This window comes from Tachypleus tridentatus, chromosome 5 (assembly GCF_004210375.1).
Source record: "Tachypleus tridentatus isolate NWPU-2018 chromosome 5, ASM421037v1, whole genome shotgun sequence".
NCBI lineage: Eukaryota > Metazoa > Arthropoda > Merostomata > Xiphosura > Limulidae > Tachypleus > Tachypleus tridentatus.
This window is the reverse complement of record NC_134829.1, coordinates 51,155,726-51,175,554: the sequence shown is the minus strand read 5'-3', so window position 1 is coordinate 51,175,554 and position 19,829 is coordinate 51,155,726. Positions and strand designations below refer to the sequence as shown.

The following is a 19,829-nucleotide window of genomic DNA, read 5'->3' as shown; positions in this document are numbered from 1 at the left end:
GCCAGAACTAGGGCCCCTTCTATACTGGCTAGCTGTATATAGTTTATTTATTTTTTATTTGCTCTTCCAAGTAGGGTCCGGCATGGCCAAGCGTGTTAAGGCGTTCGACTCGTAATCGTGGGGGCGTTATAAGATACGGTCAATCCCACTATTCGTTGGTAAAAGAGTAGTCCACAAGTTAGCGGTGGGTGGTGATGACTAGCTGCCTTCCCTCTAGTCTTACACTGCTAAATTAGGGATGGCTAGCGCAGATAGCTCTCGAGTAGCTTTGCGCAAAATTAAAAAAAAAAAATCAAGTGATAGGAATACTTAGGATCACACTGAGCGTCTTTCGACAATTGTTCTCCCCTACGTAACTTTGACTTTAGTCGTGCAAGCTTATACTTACGGTTTGGGGCTTCTAGTTTTGCATATTTTCGGGTAACAAGATAAATATCACTAAATAACTGATCGTACCAAGCGGTTAAATCATTTTAATAAGTTTTTCCCTATTTGCTTCTTTCAATCAGTAATTCAATATTTCTAGTATAGTTCACATTCTCTAGTAATTTATTATTAAACAACCACACAACATGCCCTCGCGGAGCACGAGAATAATTAACTATACAATCAACTATATTTAAAATGGAACTCCTTAATCCACCTGGCCGTGCCGGGCCACAGAGGAACATGAGTTAAATATCGTATGACAAGTACAAGCAATGTCATTCTCTTATAGCCTGTCCCGAAAAATCTACATAATACGATTAACATATACGTTTGACCTTCTTTTCCTCACTAAAACGTGAATTTCAGAAAATAAAAGATGCCGTAGAGGTCTAACCTATTTTTTAACTCACCTAATTCGGCTGCAGTAGACTAGTTTCTACGAATTCACAGCTCATCGGCGCTGCTTGGAAGAAAGTGAATAAACAAATTAGGCCTAACGTTTTAGTGGCATGCGATCATTTTTTGGTCGGTTTTAATATGTAATTCTTTAAACATTACTAATAACCTAAAATACGATGAATGTTTTGATAATATATCATATACCGCCACAATTTAGTATACATTATTCAGAGGACTATTCAGAGGTTATTTATATATTATATGATTATTCATCTATTTATAAATTGCCTTCCCCCGCGTAATCTGAATTTCATGAAGATTAATTACAGGCCTTCGACTCGCTATTTTCGATTATCTGCGATTTCACAGCTTATCAGTGCTGCTTGGTTACGTGTGGTGAGTAACGAACAACATATATTAAAACTAAACAAAACGCTTACGTTCCACTATAACACCAGTTATAACTTGTTTATTCACTTCGCCCTTCCAAGCAAATAAAAAACGGATAATTAACTGACAATATGTCACATGTTATCCAAACACCTAGAGTATCATATGTCGTTCACGGTGAGTGAATGAATTATTACACAAAAAACCAAACAGTCGATAGCAAGTTAACGTTGCTTTGAACTTACCAAATCAATTCGTGGAGGAGGGCACGTCTTGATTACGTCACGACTTGGGCAACTGTCACGAAACTTGCACGAGTCACGGCACCAGACACATTTGTACCTGAGGTCGCGGGTCAAACACAAAGAGCAGTCCAGATGATTTCCATTTTCAGTAAGTAGGTTACATTTGTACAAAGTCACTACGAAAACAGATTACGTGGTCTTTGTTTACCTAATTCATCAACCAATGACTAGAAATCTCCAAAAACTATTAAACGGAGCAAAAATGTTACAAACCTTAAAAAAGTTCTACGAATCAGACATTTAATATAGCCGGTAAGACTTATCACCTTTCTAACCTATAATAACTTTATGTCGAAGTCTAAGTAATAAACGAAGTAGGATAAATTCAACATATTCGATAAATAGTTCTTTAATGTTAATAAATAAATAGTTTTAATAAACGCATGTGTTACTCAAAACTAAATGTTGAACAATATTTAACGATAGTGGATATTTAGGTTCAATGGACCACTCTCCTGTTTCAGAGAAGGACAGGTTTTTTTGTTCTAGAAAACGACAAGAGTAGCCCATTAAAGTCAAGTCTCAAATATGTCAACACTGCTTGAAATACCCTTGAAGCGATACCTCATGCTGTGATATATAATTTTAATAAATGTTACGAAACAACAGAGGTTACATAAAATACTAGGAAACTTTAGCAAACGTAAAGAGAAACATCTGATGTTACATGACGGCACTAAATGTTACATTCTTGTATAACTTCTACCAGAAGAACAATAAAAAATCTACAGTAACTACTGACAGTAAATAGTCTTAAATATGAAAAAGCCAAACTATAGAAAGGTTCAGTAGCCACTCTGCATCAATTAGATATCCTTGCTCCTAGTGGCGTTTTCGGCCGTTAACCCAAGAATAACTAACGAGGTTAGAGCTGTACAGCAAAATTACTAAGCACGAAAGAAGAAATGGCACAACAATTTACAGAAATTAATGCAAACCTCATATCACCTTTAAACTAAAACTGTATATCACTAGCAGTTAGCCTCACTGACAACATTTGGAGAGTAGCGTTTGTATACTTCACAGAAACCTTTTGTTTTCTGTATCTAATGTGCATCACTCATGCTTGAAGATTATGTTCATCATCTTGCACAGAATATTAATTTGCTACCTCTGTGAAAGACTAAGAGCACAATTTAAATGTCTTACCTTAAAAATTTTGCAGGTTATTTTAAGGATCATTCACCCTCCCCCCCCTTTTGTTTCTTTTGAAAACACGGACAATACGCGTAAATTGGGTTGAAAATGAGCAATACCTCTGCGAAAATTTTCAGTTGCTGAGATTCTCCATTATTGTAAGACAGGAGAAGTGTGGTGTAGAAGTAGAGTCGAGAAAATTGACAGAAATGGCAAAGTGGTTGCGTCACTTCTTGTTCAAAGCAGCCTATTGCACAGTAGAGATGTTGTAAAGATTTTTACTCTCTGAACTTGGTACATTTAATGCATTAATTTATGAATAATCTCGAACTTTTATCCAATGAAAAACTGTATTCTAAATCAAGAAATACGAAATATCCTGAAGAACATTGTAATCATAAAAAGAGCGGAAAACTTAAACAACAATAATATCTTTATGTTCTGTATTGTAGCTGGATATTTTATTATTGTATAATTTGAGTTACTGCAGAAAGCAAACAAAAACGCTTAGCATTTCATTTACAGTCTCTGATTTGCAGAATTTTTTTTGTGGCGTCATTTTATTCAAACTCAACTATTTACAATAACAATTGTAATAATGCTATCGGGACTATACTATAAAATGTTTTTAATATTTTAATATACTGGAATGTTTAATACGAATTTGTCTTCTTTTAGACAACTAAGTAATCATACTAAGTTTGGTCTGTATCTGTCGACTCGTTTTCGACAAAATGTGACCATAGCACACATGTGAAGACCGCCTGTACATAACTTATTATAATCATCTCTGTGTCGCTTCGTTTATCAGAGCTGGAAAAAATCATTCCATCACAAGATATCCTGGACTTTTACATCAACTATATTTTTCCTCTCATATAAACTTCAAGAAGTGATCACAGTAAAAATATTTAATAATTATTTAAGACTCTTGCTTACCTGTTGTTCGGTCTATAACATACACTCTTCGCCAAACTAGTGTCAGGTTAAACTTTAGCTTCCCAATCTGGGTTTTGTAGGTATACTAGAGACAGAGAGTTAAAAACAGTACCAATTGGGGTAATTTAACCCTACAAAACAGTATAGTAATATAACCCTACAAAACAGTATAGTAATATAATCTCACACTATCGGTATCGAACAGGGTGTATATTGCTACAAAAACAGTACAGATTTAGGTAGCATACTTGTCCAAAAGAAGAACGGATTAGGATAGTACATCTGTCCAAAAACAATACTGACAGTAGTTATTTACCTCTTCAAAATCAGTATCAGTTTAAGAAGTATACCTCTATACAAACCGTACTGATTGATGTAATATACCTCTATACAAACCGTACTGATTGATGTAGTATACCTCTATACAAACCGTACTGGTTGATGTAGTATACCTCTATACAAACCGTACTGATTGATGTAGTATACCTCTATGCAAACCGTACTGGTTGATGTAGTATACCTCTATGCAAACCGTACTGATTGATGTAGTATACCTCTATGCAAACTGTACTGATTGATGTAGTATACCTCTATGCAAACCGTACTGATTGATGTAGTATACCTCTATGCAAACCATACTGATTGATGTAGTATACCTCTATGCAAACCGTACTGATTGATGTAGTATACCTCTATGCAAACTGATTGATGTAGTATACCTTTGTGCAAACCGTACTGATTGATGTAGTATACCTCTATGCAAACCGTACTGATTGATGTAGTAACCTCTGTGCAAACTGTACTGATTGATGTAGTATACCTCTATGCAAACCGTACTGATTGATGTAGTAACCTCTGTGCAAACTGTACTGATTGATGTAGTATACCTCTATGCAAACTGATTGATGTAGTATACCTCTATGCAAACCGTACTGATTGATGTAGTATACCTCTATGCAAACCGTACTGATTGATGTAGTAACCTCTGTGTAAACTGTACTGATTGATGTAGTATACCTCTATGCAAACTGATTGATGTAGTATACCTCTATACAAACTGTATTGATTGATGAAGTATATCTCTATACAAACTGTATTGATTGAGGTAGTATATCTCTATACAAACTGTATTGATTGAGGTAGTATATCTCTATACAAACTGTATTGATTGAGGTAGTATATCTCTATACAAACTGTATTGATTGAGGTAGTATATCTCTATACAAACTGTATTGATCGAGGTAGTATGTCTCTATACAAACTGTATTGATTGAGGTAGTATATCTCCACAACACAGGTGTAGCTTAGCAACTTCATATTATCTCAGATCGAAGAAACATAAAACTATTAACAAGGAAGATCAATTTCTGGTGTTTACTTGTTTATAAACAAATATAAGGATGGTTGGCTAACATAAAATAGCTAACCCTGTGCATGGGACTGGATGTCGGGGGTCCCTCAAACCCTCTACAGTTACAGATAAAGCTGTTTCATTCTAAATATTTAGATTTCCTTCTTGTCGTTGTCTTTATTTTTAATGAAAATATTTATTGTTGAGTGGATGTCTTACACACGTGCATAGTGGTATTGAAGTTTGTATGATCAAAATCGGGTATAGTGGTGGGATATAAAATGGAGGATAAAAAATACTTATTGAATAGATGTTGCAGTCGTTGGAAAATACAATTTCAACTGAGACGTTATATACGAGTAAAATTAAAACAAGGACAACAACTTACGGTGGTCTTCGCACAGAATATTCGGCTGCCCAGAACTTGGGCTTCAACTAGTTTTCTTTCACCTTCGGTTTCAATAACACAGTGGATGTCGTTCTGAAGGAAGATATAAAACATCATTGTCGAGTTCCAAAATAATATCTCTCATCGTTTTGTTTTGTCTTAATACCACAATGCGCGAATGCTAGATGCTAAATTGACTACAAAATCATACGTCCATCTGACAAGTTTCAACTTGTCTCTGTTTGTTCTAGCTTATTCAATTGTTAGATGGGTAATCAAATTATCCACCAACACGATTTCTAAACTTTAAAGTACAATTATATGAACGTATCTCAAGAGATCACGTGGCTGTATTTTAACTTTTACTTTGACAAAAACACCAGTCACTCATTATGATTAAAAACTTTATACATAATATACATTTGTAACGGTGAAACAAGTTGTGTAAGTTCACACATAAAAATACTATACATTTGTAACGGTGAAACAAGTTGTGTAAGTTCACACATAAAAATACTATACATTTGTAACGGTGAAACAAGTTGTGTAAGTTCACACATAAAAATACTATACATTTGTAACGGTGAAACAAGTTGTGTAAGTTCACACATAAAAAAATACTATACATTTGTAACGGTGAAACAAGTTGTGTAAGTTCACACATAAAAAATACTATACATTTGTAACGGTGAAACAAGTTGTGTAAGTTCACACATAAAAATACTATACATTTGTAACGGTGAAACAAGTTGTGTAAGATCACACATAAAATACTATACATTTGTAACGGTGAAACAAGTTGTGTAAGTTCACACATAAAAAAATACTATACATTTGTAACGGTGAAACAAGTTGTGTAAGTTCACACATAAAAATACTATACATTTGTAACGGTGAAACAAGTTGTGTAAGTTCACACATAAAAAATACTATACATTTGTAACGGTGAAACAAGTTGTGTAAGTTCACACCTAAAAAATACTATACATTTGTAACGGTGAAACAAGTTGTGTAAGTTCACACATAAAAATACTATACATTCTGTAACGGTGAAACAAGTTGTGTAAGTTCACACATAAAAATACTATACATTTGTAACGGTGAAACAAGTTGTGTAAGTTCACACATAAAAAATACTATAAATTTGTAACGGTGAAACAAGTTGTGTAAGTTCACACATAAAAACACTATACATTTGTAACGGTAAAAAAAAAGTTGTGTAACTTCACACATAAAATACTATACATTTGTAACGGTGAAAACAAGTTGTGTAAGTTCCCACATAAAAATACTATACATTTGTAACGGTGAAACAAGTTGTGTAAGTTCACACATAAAACACTATACATTTGTAACGGTGAAACAAGTTGTGTAAGTTCACATATAAAAATACTATACATTTGTAACGGTGAAACAAGTTGTGTAAGTTCACACATAAAAATACTATACATTTGTAACGGTAAAAAAAGTTGTGTAAGTTCACACATAAAAATACTATACATTTGTAACGAGTTGAAACAAGTTGTGTAAGTTCACACATAAAAATACTATACATTTGTAACGGTAAAAAAAGTTGTGTAACTTCACACATAAAAATACTATACATTTGTAACGGTAAAAAAAGTTGTGTAACTTCACACATAAAAATACTATACATTTGTAACGGTGAAACAAGTTGTGTAAGTTCACACATAAAAAATACTATACATTTGTAACGGTGAAACAAGTTGTGTAAGTTCACACATAAAATACTATACATTTGTAACGGTGAAACAAGTTGTGTAAGTTCACACATAAAAATACTATACATTTGTAACGGTGAAACAAGTTGTGTAAGTTCACACATAAAAATACTATACATTCGTAACGGTGAAACAAGTTGTGTAAGTTCACACATAAAAATACTATACATTTGTAACGGTGAAACAAGTTGTGTAAGTTCACACATAAAAATACTATACATTTGTAACGGTGAAACAAGTTGTGTAAGTTCACACATAAAAATACTATAAATTTGTAACGGTGAAACAAGTTGTGTAAGTTCACACATAAAAACACTATACATTTGTAACGGTAAAAAAAGTTGTGTAACTTCACACATAAAAATACTATACATTTGTAACGGTGAAACAAGTTGTGTAAGTTCACACATAAAAATACTATACATTTGTAACGGTAAAAAAAGTTGTGTAAGTTCACACATAAAAATACTATACATTTGTAACGGTGAAACAAGTTGTGTAAGTTCACACATAAAAATACTATACATTTGTAACGGTGAAACAAGTTGTGTAAGTTCACACATAAAAATACTATACATTTGTAACGGTAAAAAAAGTTGTGTAACTTCACACATAAAAATACTATACATTTGTAACGGTGAAACAAGTTGTGTAAGTTCACATATCAAAATACAATTATTCGCAACAAATTTCATAGTAGAGACGTACCATGAATATCGGAACGTGCTGAACATCCAGTTCGATCCGTCGATCCTCTCCATCGGATATCAAGATTTCGTTCTTTAAGTTTAACCTTGGGCATCCGTTACGTTCTTTGCTCTTGCCAAGATCCGAATCCTGTGATTTACAGTCACTTTGTTGAATAGTTTACAAACTTGGGTTTAAATGAAAAATTACAAACTATGATAACAATCTCTTGAACCTGCTGTTTCTACAACTGGATCAAAACATATGTTAGATTGATACCTAGATAATGTTTTTTAACGTAACTGTGTATACGTGTATATTTAAAAAGACACTTTTTACAGTGTCTATAATTCATTGTGTTTCCATAATAACTTGTCTATATTTACTTACGTGAATCTCTACTTTCACAACGGTGCCCTGGCAGGAGTTAGTGCTGCGAATACACTCATTCTGGTGAATACACCATTTGCATTTCCAGGCGCTATTCACACACCTGGAGCATCTGGAGAGAAAACACAAGGTTAATCACACACCTGAAGCATCCGAAGACAGTTAACAAAAGGTTAATCATACACCTGGAGCATCTGAAGACAGTTAACAAAAGGTTAATCACACACCTGGAGCATCCGAAGACAGTTAACAAAGGTTAATCACACACGTGGAGCATCTGAAGACAGTTAACAAAGGTTAATCACACGCTTGGAACATCTGGGAGGAGATAACAAAAGGATAATCACACCCTCAGGCATCCGTTACATATAGATGTTAAGGGTAGATACAGTTTTCAGAATTTTAAATGAGTGTGAAAGAAAACTTCCGAGTAAAATGTGTTCCCAGTAAACTAGTCATTTAGAGTGTCAACTGAAAGTCGCAGCTTGGTTTACTTCCCAGTAAACTAGTCATTTAGAGTGTCAACTGAAAGTCGCAGCTTGGTTTCTAATCGTTTAACTGAATACCACACTACATCAATGATTTCTTTCATACACCTGTGAAATACTTATGCCTAAAACTACATTTATTTAAGGTTATAAACATTAAACTTTATTTTAACGCTATACTTACTATGCATTAAATTTATACTTCTACATATTTTATTATAAAATATATATTTTTAAATTGGACTATTTTTTGTGTTTCAAAGCAATCAAAACTTATAACTGTATATAATAACACTATGTAACACAAATGTTGTTCCTGGATAGTATGTGTTATTTCTTAATTGCTTATGTTGTTAAAGTATAGAAAATGGCCATTATTCCCTTCAAACTTTGCTTTCGTGACCTGGATAATGAAATTTAGAAATTAACCTATTTTCTGTGTAAAAACGGCCAAATTGGCACATTTTCATTTACATAAGGTCTGAATAAAACAACATATGAATCAAGATTTACATGTATTTATACTAAAGTTATTCAGAAATGTTTAGAAGTGAGTAGTTTTCGAGATTTGTGACTGTAATGTAAATCACTTCTACGTATCAGCCCCCACTTATAGTCTCCCATCATGTTTTCGTAAAACACTCCCAGGTCACAAAGGCAAAGTTTGAAGAGAAAAATAGGTCTTTTCCACTCACTTTAGACATAAGGAATTGGGAAATAACACTTTCTGACCAGGAACAAGAAAAGTAAACATTTTGTTACATAGTGTTATCATAGTTACTAATTACTTACTGTTTTTTTTTTTATTTGAATACCTTCAAAACATATAAATCTTATCTAACCCTAATCTACGGTTCATTAATTTAAGTACAGATTATCACTCACGTTTTATGGACGCTACAGTCATAAAGCTTGAATGGGATATGAAGAAAATCTGTATTGGTTTCACTGGAACGGATTGCAAGGTCCACAATAACATGATCTGAATAGAGAGAGACTTTGTTATACCAAAACAAGATTAACTTCCGGCTTTAAACAGAGAGACTCTGTTACACTGAAACAATATTAACTTCCGGCTTTAAACAGAGAGACTCTGTTACACTGAAACAATATTAACTTCAGGCTTTTAACAGAGAGACTCTGTTATACCAAAACAGTATTAACTTCCGGCTTTAAACAGATAAACTCTGTTATACCAATACAATATTAACTTCCGGCTTTAAACAGAGAGACTCTGTTACACTGAAACAATTTAACTTCAGGCTTTAAACAGAGAGACTCTGTTATACCAAAACAGTATTAACTTCAGGCTTTAAACAGAGAAACTCTGTTATACCAAAACAGTATTAACTTCCGGCTTTAAACAGAGAAACTCTGTTATACCAATACAATATTAACTTCCGGCTTTAAACAGAGAGTCTCTGTTACACTGAAACAATATTAACTTCAGGCTTTAAACAGAGAGACTCTGTTATACCAAAACAGTATTAACTTCAGGCTTTAAACAGAGAAACTCTGTTATACCAAAACAGTATTAACTTCAGGCTTTAAACAGGGAGACTCTGTTACACTGAAACAAGATTAACTTCCGGCTTTAAACAGAGAGACTTTGTTACACCAAAACAATATTAACTTCCGGCTTTAAACAGGGAGACTGTTACACTGAAACAATATTAACTTCCGGCTTTAAACAGAGACTTTGTTACACCAAAACAATATTAACTTCCGGCTTTAAACAGGAGACTCTGTTACACTGAAACAATATTAACTTCCGGCTTTAAACAGGGAGACTCTGTTACACTGAAACAATATTAACTTCAGGCTTTAAACAGGGAGACTCTGTTACACTGAAACAATATTAACTTCAGGCTTTAAACAGATAGACTCTGTTATACCAAAACAGTATTAACTTCAGGCTTTAAACAGAGAAACTCTGTTATACCAAAACAATATTAACTTCAGACTTTAAACGAATAAACTTTTCTTGATGACAAGAAACCCACTTGAAATAAAAATGTATCTCAGAACGGATGGTATGGATGTTAACATTTTATTGATAAGGAGAGAACAACGTTTCGACCTTTCTAGGTCATCTTCAGGTTAAATTAGTTGTTCTCTTCTTACGAATAAGAGAAACTTTTCAATAATAAGTGAATTAATAAACACTGTAAATTTCACTGTTAACAGGAATCGACTGTGTGATAGTTAAATACATGAACACAAAAGATGAGACTTTGTTCAACAGCTTTTGATAATCTAAGCCTTAAGTTAAGATGGAATATGAAACTAGATTTCTACCAAATATCTGAAGTAAACTTATACAATATATTTAAGTTTTGTTTCAACCAGTTTTAATTACAGTTGTCTTCATATCAGTTATGATTCAGAAGCCAATATGCCGTGCTAAAACGTGTTAAATAACTTACCGTTTCCAGGTTGAACTACAGGACGTTCCTTCAACAAAGGTGTTCTACACGAAAGACCAGATTCTATGCTATTGGCGGTGGTGGGTGTGCTGTTCCCAAATATGCACAAATAATGTGCATCGTTAGGGAGTTTCGGAAGTTGGTTGATAACCAGTTTAATCTGTTTGTAGTGAACATACATGTGACAAGGAGTTACAGTATTTCAAATTAAGCATTACTAAAACAAAACGGAATTTAATTATTAAGACCTATATGCCCATACACTATATTTAAACGTAGCAGAGACATTGTGCGAGTTGTACACTGATATATGTTTGTGTCTATAAATATCTAAACTTAGCAGAATATTTTGCACGTTGTACACTGATATCTATGTGTGTGTTTTTCGTATAGCAAAGCCACATTGGGCTATCTGCTGAGTACACTGAGGGGAATCGAACCCCTGATTTTAGCGTTGTAAATCCGTAGATATACCGCTGTAGTAGTCTAAATTTAACAGAACATCGTGCACCAATATCTTTGTGTGTGTGTGTATATATATATATATATAAACTCTGCAGAACATTTTCTATGTTGCACACTGACATCTACATGTGTGTATCCATATATGTATATAAACTTTGCAGGACAGTGTGCATGTTGTATACTCTATTGTTTCAAACAATAATCACAAAATGGTTGACACCTCACCTCAAATGGGCAAATTCACTTTTAAACAAAGTAGTGCTTGAACATAACCCTAACTTTAGGAGTTGAGATTTTAAACAACAAATATTGTTTTTTAACTGATGTGAAGCGATTAACTTGTTAACTTCTCAAAAGTCATGACAAAATGTTTAGGGCGCTTGATTCGCAAACTGAGGCTTGCGGGTGCGAATTCCCGTCACACCAAACTGCTTGCTCTTTTAGCCGCGAGGGCGTTATAATGTGCAGTAATCCTATTATCGTTGGTAAAAGAGTAGACGGCGGGTGGTGATGACCCTTACCTCTAACCTTATGTTGCTAAATTAAGAGCGACTTCATGTAGCTTTGCGCGAACTTCAAAATAAGCAAATAACAGTCATAGTTAGTTCTAGTGTACCTGACCCTCCTGGGTATACAAATTTATGTACCCAAACACCTAGATATGGAGTTAGTGCTCGATCCTAAATATCAATTGCAGGAGTGAATGTGTTAAACTAAAGCTGCTTTTCTTGTCTGATGGTTAAAACGATAAAGTTAGTGTATAAGCTTATTCATTAACTGTCTGATACCGGTTGGTTAAAAATTTACCTCAACCATGGCATCCAAAGGAATCATGTCTGGATCTACAGACTGGACGTCTATACACTTTTGAGTCTCCATGGACAACCATCGAGTTGATTTATATCCGTAGGTCAAAGTGGCGTTTTGGCATTCCATCTTCACCGTACATCTGTACGTCAAGAAAACAACAACAACTGTATTTATATATTTGTGACAAAGCATCTAAGCCTTCTTGTTACTGTCTCTAACTCTGAAACACTAACCAGAGGGAAAACAGCCAATCAATAGTGACCTACCACCCAACTTTTATAAGAGAACCCTACTCCTAACCTAAATATTAACACATCTTGAAAAAGACACGCACGCGCTAGACGTTGATGCATGGGACTTCCTTGACCACAGATTCAATAACTTTATGATACTTTAAACACATTTCAATTTACAAACGTTAAAAATTTTTGAGCAAATTTGGTGAAGTCGATAACGCAATGTTTTAAACATACTTATAAATTTTGAAGTATGTAATAGCAATGTCTTTTCAAGTACCCAGGACTTTCAGCTCATGGTCTACATTCAAAAAACGTGTTAATAATACCTGGAAATACACAGTTAGCAATTTAATGACTGACATAAAATTGGAGTCAGCAAAATTCGATCTCACACATTCACACTAATCTTTTGTTGTTGTTTATTTTTGTCTGTTTGTTTCTAATTAAAAAGAAAGCTACACAATGGGTTATCTCTTATGGTCACAAATCCCAATCATATCCCACGACGATTTTGTCTAACTTCGAATATTCCCCCTTAACGAGAACAGTCACCCAAATTAAAGTGCTCGAGTTTTCTGTTGTTGTTTCATTACATATTTTTGTGCGTGTTCCTGTCATTAACATTTATATCAGAAATTAAATAGTTCAGTTAGGGTCAAACCCACACGTATTATTATTAAAACGTAACATTTTTTGGTTTAATTATTTAACAAAAATATTTCAAATAACTCGCAAGATAAAATACAACCAATTATGGAATAGCTAACGTAGTCACACACTTCGTATTTTGTCACTCTAAAAACTGAACACGTGAAAACAACAGCTAATGGCCACAATCCATTTAGCAAGTTCGGTTTTATTCGCGTTACTGTCAGACTCAAATAGTCAAACATAATACGTGCTGACGAATCAGATAAAGATAGGGGTCTGAAAAGTACTATAACTATAGCGTGCAAGTGAATCTACAGATACTAGAAAAATATAAATTTAAGTGGACAATAAATGCTACAGATAAAACCTGACCTCATTCACTCATTGTCTTGCGATAAATTTCACTCGTTTTTAATGCGAGTAATAAAACTATCACTAACTTTATTGTTGACTGTTCTAGAATTGTTGATACAATCACATTTCTCTCTTAAACAACTCATAACTTACATTTACGTGATATTTTTTGATTATAGCAATCCACTGAATGACTTTGAAAGTTAAATACTTATAACGAGATCACAGCTGCGTTATATTGTGTTTTTGTTGCTATAAAATTCTGGTCGAGACACAATAACGAGCAAGCAATCGTAAGACTAGTACGACAAAAACAAATTCTCGTGAGAGCAAATGTAATAAAAAGATTAAATAAACATATCTTGTTTCGTTTTCTCTTCTAAGTTCGGCCAGGTGGGTTAAGGCGTTCGACTCGTAATCCGAGGGTCGCGGGTTCGAAGCCCGGTCGCACCAAACATGCTCGCCCTTTTAGCCGTGAGGGCGTTATAATGTAACGGTCAATCCCACTATTCGTTGGTAAAAGAGTGGCCCTGGGTTGGCGGTGGGTGGTGATGACTAGCTGCCTTCCCTCTAGTCTAACACTGCTAAATTAAGGAGGGTTGGCGCAGACTATCCTCAGTAGCTTTGCGCGAAATTAAAAACAAACAAATTGTTTCAATTTTTGTTTTTTCTGTCTTGGGTAAACCATGGAAGTCACCATTAGAAATGATGTAACTCAACCCAAAGGAGTACATAAAACAAAATATATATATATATATATCACCCTTTTAATATATCTTATTAGAAAATGATAGAGCAGAAGAAAAAAGTATAACCTTCTAACAATAAATGAAAGAAAGTGGTTAAACGGATTTTTTTGTAAGTACAGCTCGTGTGTTTAAAATTTTCATTCTAAGAGGTGCCTCATTCCCAAAATTTCGCGTTTCGATACCCATAGTGGGTACAGCACAAATTGTCCATTGTGTAGCTATACGCTTAACAACAAACAATTATTTTCCAATTTTAACTTTGTAAAGAACACAACAGAAACAAAATATTTTTTGTATTTTAATTTCAAATAATTTCAAAAATAATTTATTTTTCCGAGTTTAACTTCGTAAACAAATACAACGGAAACAAAAAAAAATAAATTATTTTTCGTACTTTAGTTTCGTAAACGTCTACAATAAAAATACAAAATGGCTTATTTTTTATATTTCAGTTTCGTAAAACTAAAAATATAATGTGTGAACTAATATTTTTCTTAATTTGAGCAAATGATTAATTCGCCACACATTTTACACGGAAACAAGTTTTATTTTAATCGAACTTAAAACTAAGATTGTGATCAGTAAGAAGAAACCCTAATTATTTTAGTTTTATCTTAATCACAAACCTTCTTTCCAAAGAACACCAGCCACAGTAGGGATTTCTGGACTCTAAACACCCTTCGCACGTGGTATACTGCTGACATCTGTCGATCACTACTTTACTCAACTATTTGTAAAAATAATAATTTGAGCAAATCATTTTTTTCTGTTCTTGTTGTTCAGATAATCAGACTTTATGTCGTTAAATAAAGAATTTTTAATATTAGAATAATACATAATGTTTTCTGATGTTTCGCATGATTTATATTGTAGAATAATAAAAGGTTCATTGATGATAATAATGTAATAGCATCAATTGCGTTAGTAAAACGTTCCGTTGATTTCATATCGTAATAATTCAGAACATAAACCACACTTCTCCCAAGTGTTTATTGTTGGTGTATCAACACAGGATGTCCGAAAAGTCTGGAACCACAGGTGATTTGCAGCTGAAAAGTCAAAGCATCGTTGAATGACACCTTTCTCAGGACATTTAATTTGCAGAGACACGATCCTCAGGAATAGGCCACAAATCTCCGGATCTGGCAACCACGAATTTCTTCTCTCTCTCTCTCTTTTGTTTTGCCTGGAACTACTCAAAGCACGTATATACAAAGAAAAAATTAGCACACCACATCTGAGACATCGAATTTACGACGAGTGTCGGACCACTGAGAATGTAACGAATATGCTTTGCAGTGTGCAAAGAGACGATAAATACCGTCTGCAAACTTATTTCAATTTACAAGGACAGCATGGAGCAGATTATGTAAAATTGAAGTACCTATGGTCCCATTATTTTCAGACACCCTTTACATTACGTTTTGGTTCAATGTTAAGTATAACAATGAGCGCCGGATCACAACAATAACTTTCACTATTAGTCATCACTTTACAACAATAGGTTTTACGACAATAGCGTTAAACATATTACTGCCAATTCCTAACACGCAATAAATGGACTCACAAAACTAAACAGTCAATATTGTTAACAGAATTAACTGCCATTGTTTCTAAAACGTTGACTATTACATCATGTTTGCTTCATGACGACAATAGTGTGTTGTTGTATTGTTGTGTGTTTTTTGCCAAACCAACTGCTTCTTTAATTTTAATCACAACACAGTTTGACCTCTCTCACCTTATGGTGTACAATACTAAAATATTGTTAACACACATTTCTACATCAAATGAATTAGTCAAATAAAAAGTCATTTCTTTTATCAATTACCGTGTAAGGAGAAGCAATGTACAGAAACTTTTCGCTTGGATCCAGATGGATGTCTGAGAGGATTGGATGTCCTGGATCAATAAAAACCTCTTCAAATTCTTCTGCCATATCTTTGCTGCTGAGGAGCATCTAAAACAAGACGTATCACGTAAAGTGACGTCATATAATCAACACGTACGTAAAAATCAAACCAAATGACTCGCGTTATTTTGTTAGTAAAGTAACTACCTAACAAGCGTTAGAGAAGAAAGAATTTCAGTATCCTGTAACAACAAGTTTGCACTTGTGCACGAAATTTTATCTTCAACGTCTAATATCTACTTTAAAATTTCACTCAAAATGCGCAAAAAATACAACATCAATAAAACAAAAGATCTGTTTGTTTGTTTATTTTATAGTAAAGCTACGTTGGGCTATCTGCTGTATATACCACGGGGAACCAAACCCTAGATATAAGCGTCTTAAGTAGAAATAAAACCACAATAACATTTCTACTATATGAGTTTACAATAGAAATGTTAGGCTGGTTTCATTTCTACTTTAGGAATTACAAAAAACATTTAAAGGTAACTAACTGCCTTCCCATAATTGGCTGCACACAGTGAAAGGCAGTAGGAACTGCACTCAACTCCATACCCTTAATTAATTTTCCGGGACCCGGCATGGCCAAGCGTGTTAAGGTGTGCGACTCGTAATCAGAGGGTCGCGAGTTCGCATCCCGTCGCGCCAAACATGCTCGCCCTTTCAGCCGTGGGTGCGTTATAATGTGACGGTCAATCCCACTATTCATTGGTAAGAGAGTGGTCCAAGAGTTGGCGGTGGGTGGTGATGACCAGCTGCCTTCCCTCTTGTCTTACACTACTAAATTAGTGACGGCTAGCGCAGATAGCCCTCGTGTAACTTTGCGCGAAATTCAAAACAAACAAACAAACAATTAATTTTCCATGACTACTGACTAGCATAATATGAACGTTTGGATTTTTTATTTAACTAATGGGATATTCTCAACACATTCGAAAGCTATTACCACAGACATTATCGGTTATTACTTTAAAGGTGACAACTTGGATTGACAGTGGATTCTTTACTAAAATTTTCTTATTGCTTGATGTATGTTAAGTCCATTATTGTTTTATATTATACTACAACTAGTTCTGATTTTAACCGTCTATTAAAAATTAATTTAATTAATACTATTGAAGATATTTATTTCATTTTATATATATATGTGTGACTTTCAACTACTTATAAACTTTTGTTATTGTTAATTTAAAATAAATAAACCATATATGCATAAACTACCGGTTTCACATTATCAGTTTCAACGACAAATTTTTAAATAAGGCCTACTTAACAGTGCAAAATTTCCCACATTTTTATTTAAAGATTTATGTTTTAAACTTCCTCTATTGGTTAAAGTGTGTAATATTTAACGTTGTTATAAATTTATGAATAAAAATGTTCATAGAAAAATATGTTATTTTTTCCTCAAGTACACCACAATGGAAATGTATGAAAAAAAAGGACTTCTAAAGTAACACATTTCCACGATACATTTATTAATGTGTTTTACAAATAATGAGCTATTATTTGTATTTTGATATGAAATTTACGTGTCATAAAATTTTTACTTCTTCTGCATACTGTATATTTCTTACAATAAATACAAAATAATACACAATTAACATTACATGAATTATAACTAAATATAAAACTTTACAAAAACTATCTTCTCTCCAGTAGAGCCTCTAATAATATATATTTCCTTTACGTAATATAACCTTTCCCATACACAACAACTTGTTTTATTACATGAAAACACCTGCTTAGTTTTCTCTAGTTCATTTCTTTGATTTAAGATATCAAATAAATGTTTGGATTGTCTTCGTTATAATATGATTTGTTTATTTTCAACCTTAGTTTGTGGAATTTTATCCGAGATTCTTAATACTTTTTTTTTTTCGAAATTATTATTATTAATTTAACTCAGGATAATGCGTTATAAAATAAACAATTTGTTCTTTATTATATGGGCCCGGCATGGCCAGGTGGGTTAAGGAGTTCGACTTCGACTCTGAGGGTCGCGGTTCGAATCCCAAACATGTTCGCCCTTTCATCCGTGGGAGCGTTATAATGTGACGGTCAATCCCACTATTCATTGGTAAAAGAGTATCCCAAGTGTTGGCGGTGGATGGTGATGTCTAGCTGCTTTCCCTCTAGTCTTACACTACTAAATTATAGATAGCTAGCGCAGATAGCCCTCAGTAGCTTTGCGTGAAATTCAAACACAAACCAACATCTTCATTTATATTATTATCACTGTCTTTTGTAATCCTAACTAACTTGAAACCTCCCTCTATTGCACTTTCTAGTTTTAATTCTATTAGTGTTTGTTGTTGAACTTCCGGGTTAGAAACAATAGAAAAAATAATTTGAGCTAGGTAAAGTGGGATATTTATTTTAGAATGTATATATCACTCACTTTGATCGACCATAAGCTTCACTTAAATATATGTAAGACATGCAGTCGTACGGTGTGTTTGTTTGTTTTGAATTTCGCGCAAAGCTATTCGAGGGCTATCTGCGCTGGCCGTCCCTAATTGCAGTGTAAGACTGGTCATCACCACCCACCGCCAACTCTTGGGCTGTTCTTTACCAACAAGTAGTAGAATTGACCTTCCAGTGCCATAACGCTGAAAGGGCGAGCATGTTGGTGCGACGGAGGATTCGAACCCTCAGATTACGAGTCGAATGCCTTAACGTACCTGGCCATGCCGAGCCTGTACGGTGGGTATTGGCATGTGTAGACAATTTTATAAACGGTGATTTTTCACTGATAGTTCCAACAGTCTGTTTCGTTAAGCCTTAAGTAAAAGTACTAATTAAATCGCCCAAAAAATGCATTTCATTGCAGTACATGCACCAACCAGTTATATTAGGGTTAGTACAAGACTTATATAGCGATTGTTCTTGTGTTTACATATTAGTGTTTTATTAAAGGTCAGAGGAAAGGTTGTTCATTGTCTTTCTATACCAAGAACTTGTTTCTAAGTGTAATATGCATGATTATTATAAAAGAGAGAGAAAACACAGTTAAAATTATTACACCAAAACAAAGCTCTGTCTTCATGACGACCAGAGTTTCACCTTAGGTATACAGATAATCATACGTTTTATCCGGGAATGTTTGGTCACGGTAGAGGGCGTTTCAAAGTGGGTGTTCCTTCATTATTAATCCTCTTATTAAGCCTATCCCTAACCGAAGTCCTTGCAAGCATCATTTGCTCTGGATAGTCTTCACTGATTTTTGCAATGCCCTGAACATTGTATTACTGATCCTCGCAATTATATATATATATATACAAGTATGACAAATATTACTATACCACAGATAAATTCTAGTTAACGTATTCGGAACTACAGTAAACAGCAACACTTCTCCCCCCCAGTAGCTCAGCGATAAACTTTATGAGGACCAGGGTTTACAATATTAAAATTCAATGTTATATCAAGCGTTGAGTATAATGCAGACAATCCAGTGTTTCAACTTACGATAAAACAAATGAACGGCGACAAAACCAATTAATAATTTCACTTCTTACAAAAGATGGACCCTTGGTGTGTGTTTTCTGATGCTAGAAGTGGCCCAATACTGTAAA

The 19,829-nt window shown here is 34.0% G+C and overlaps 1 protein-coding gene across 1 annotated transcript in view; it reads right to left on the bottom strand.

Annotated features, from left to right (window-relative positions):
* The window catches only part of LOC143250361 (plexin-B-like), a 170,116-nt gene that overhangs the window by 48,881 nt on the left and 101,406 nt on the right, over positions 1–19,829 (bottom strand). The window contains exons 13-22 of the mRNA XM_076500805.1: positions 16,171–16,299; positions 14,966–15,066; positions 12,344–12,485; positions 11,072–11,231; positions 9,531–9,627; positions 8,158–8,269; positions 7,789–7,917; positions 5,339–5,431; positions 3,600–3,684; positions 1,464–1,639 (exon numbers count right to left, since the gene is read on the bottom strand). Coding sequence (XP_076356920.1) covers positions 1,464–1,639; positions 3,600–3,684; positions 5,339–5,431; positions 7,789–7,917; positions 8,158–8,269; positions 9,531–9,627; positions 11,072–11,231; positions 12,344–12,485; positions 14,966–15,066; positions 16,171–16,299 — 1,224 coding nt within the window. The remainder of the gene's footprint in view (positions 1–1,463; positions 1,640–3,599; positions 3,685–5,338; positions 5,432–7,788; positions 7,918–8,157; positions 8,270–9,530; positions 9,628–11,071; positions 11,232–12,343; positions 12,486–14,965; positions 15,067–16,170; positions 16,300–19,829) is intronic.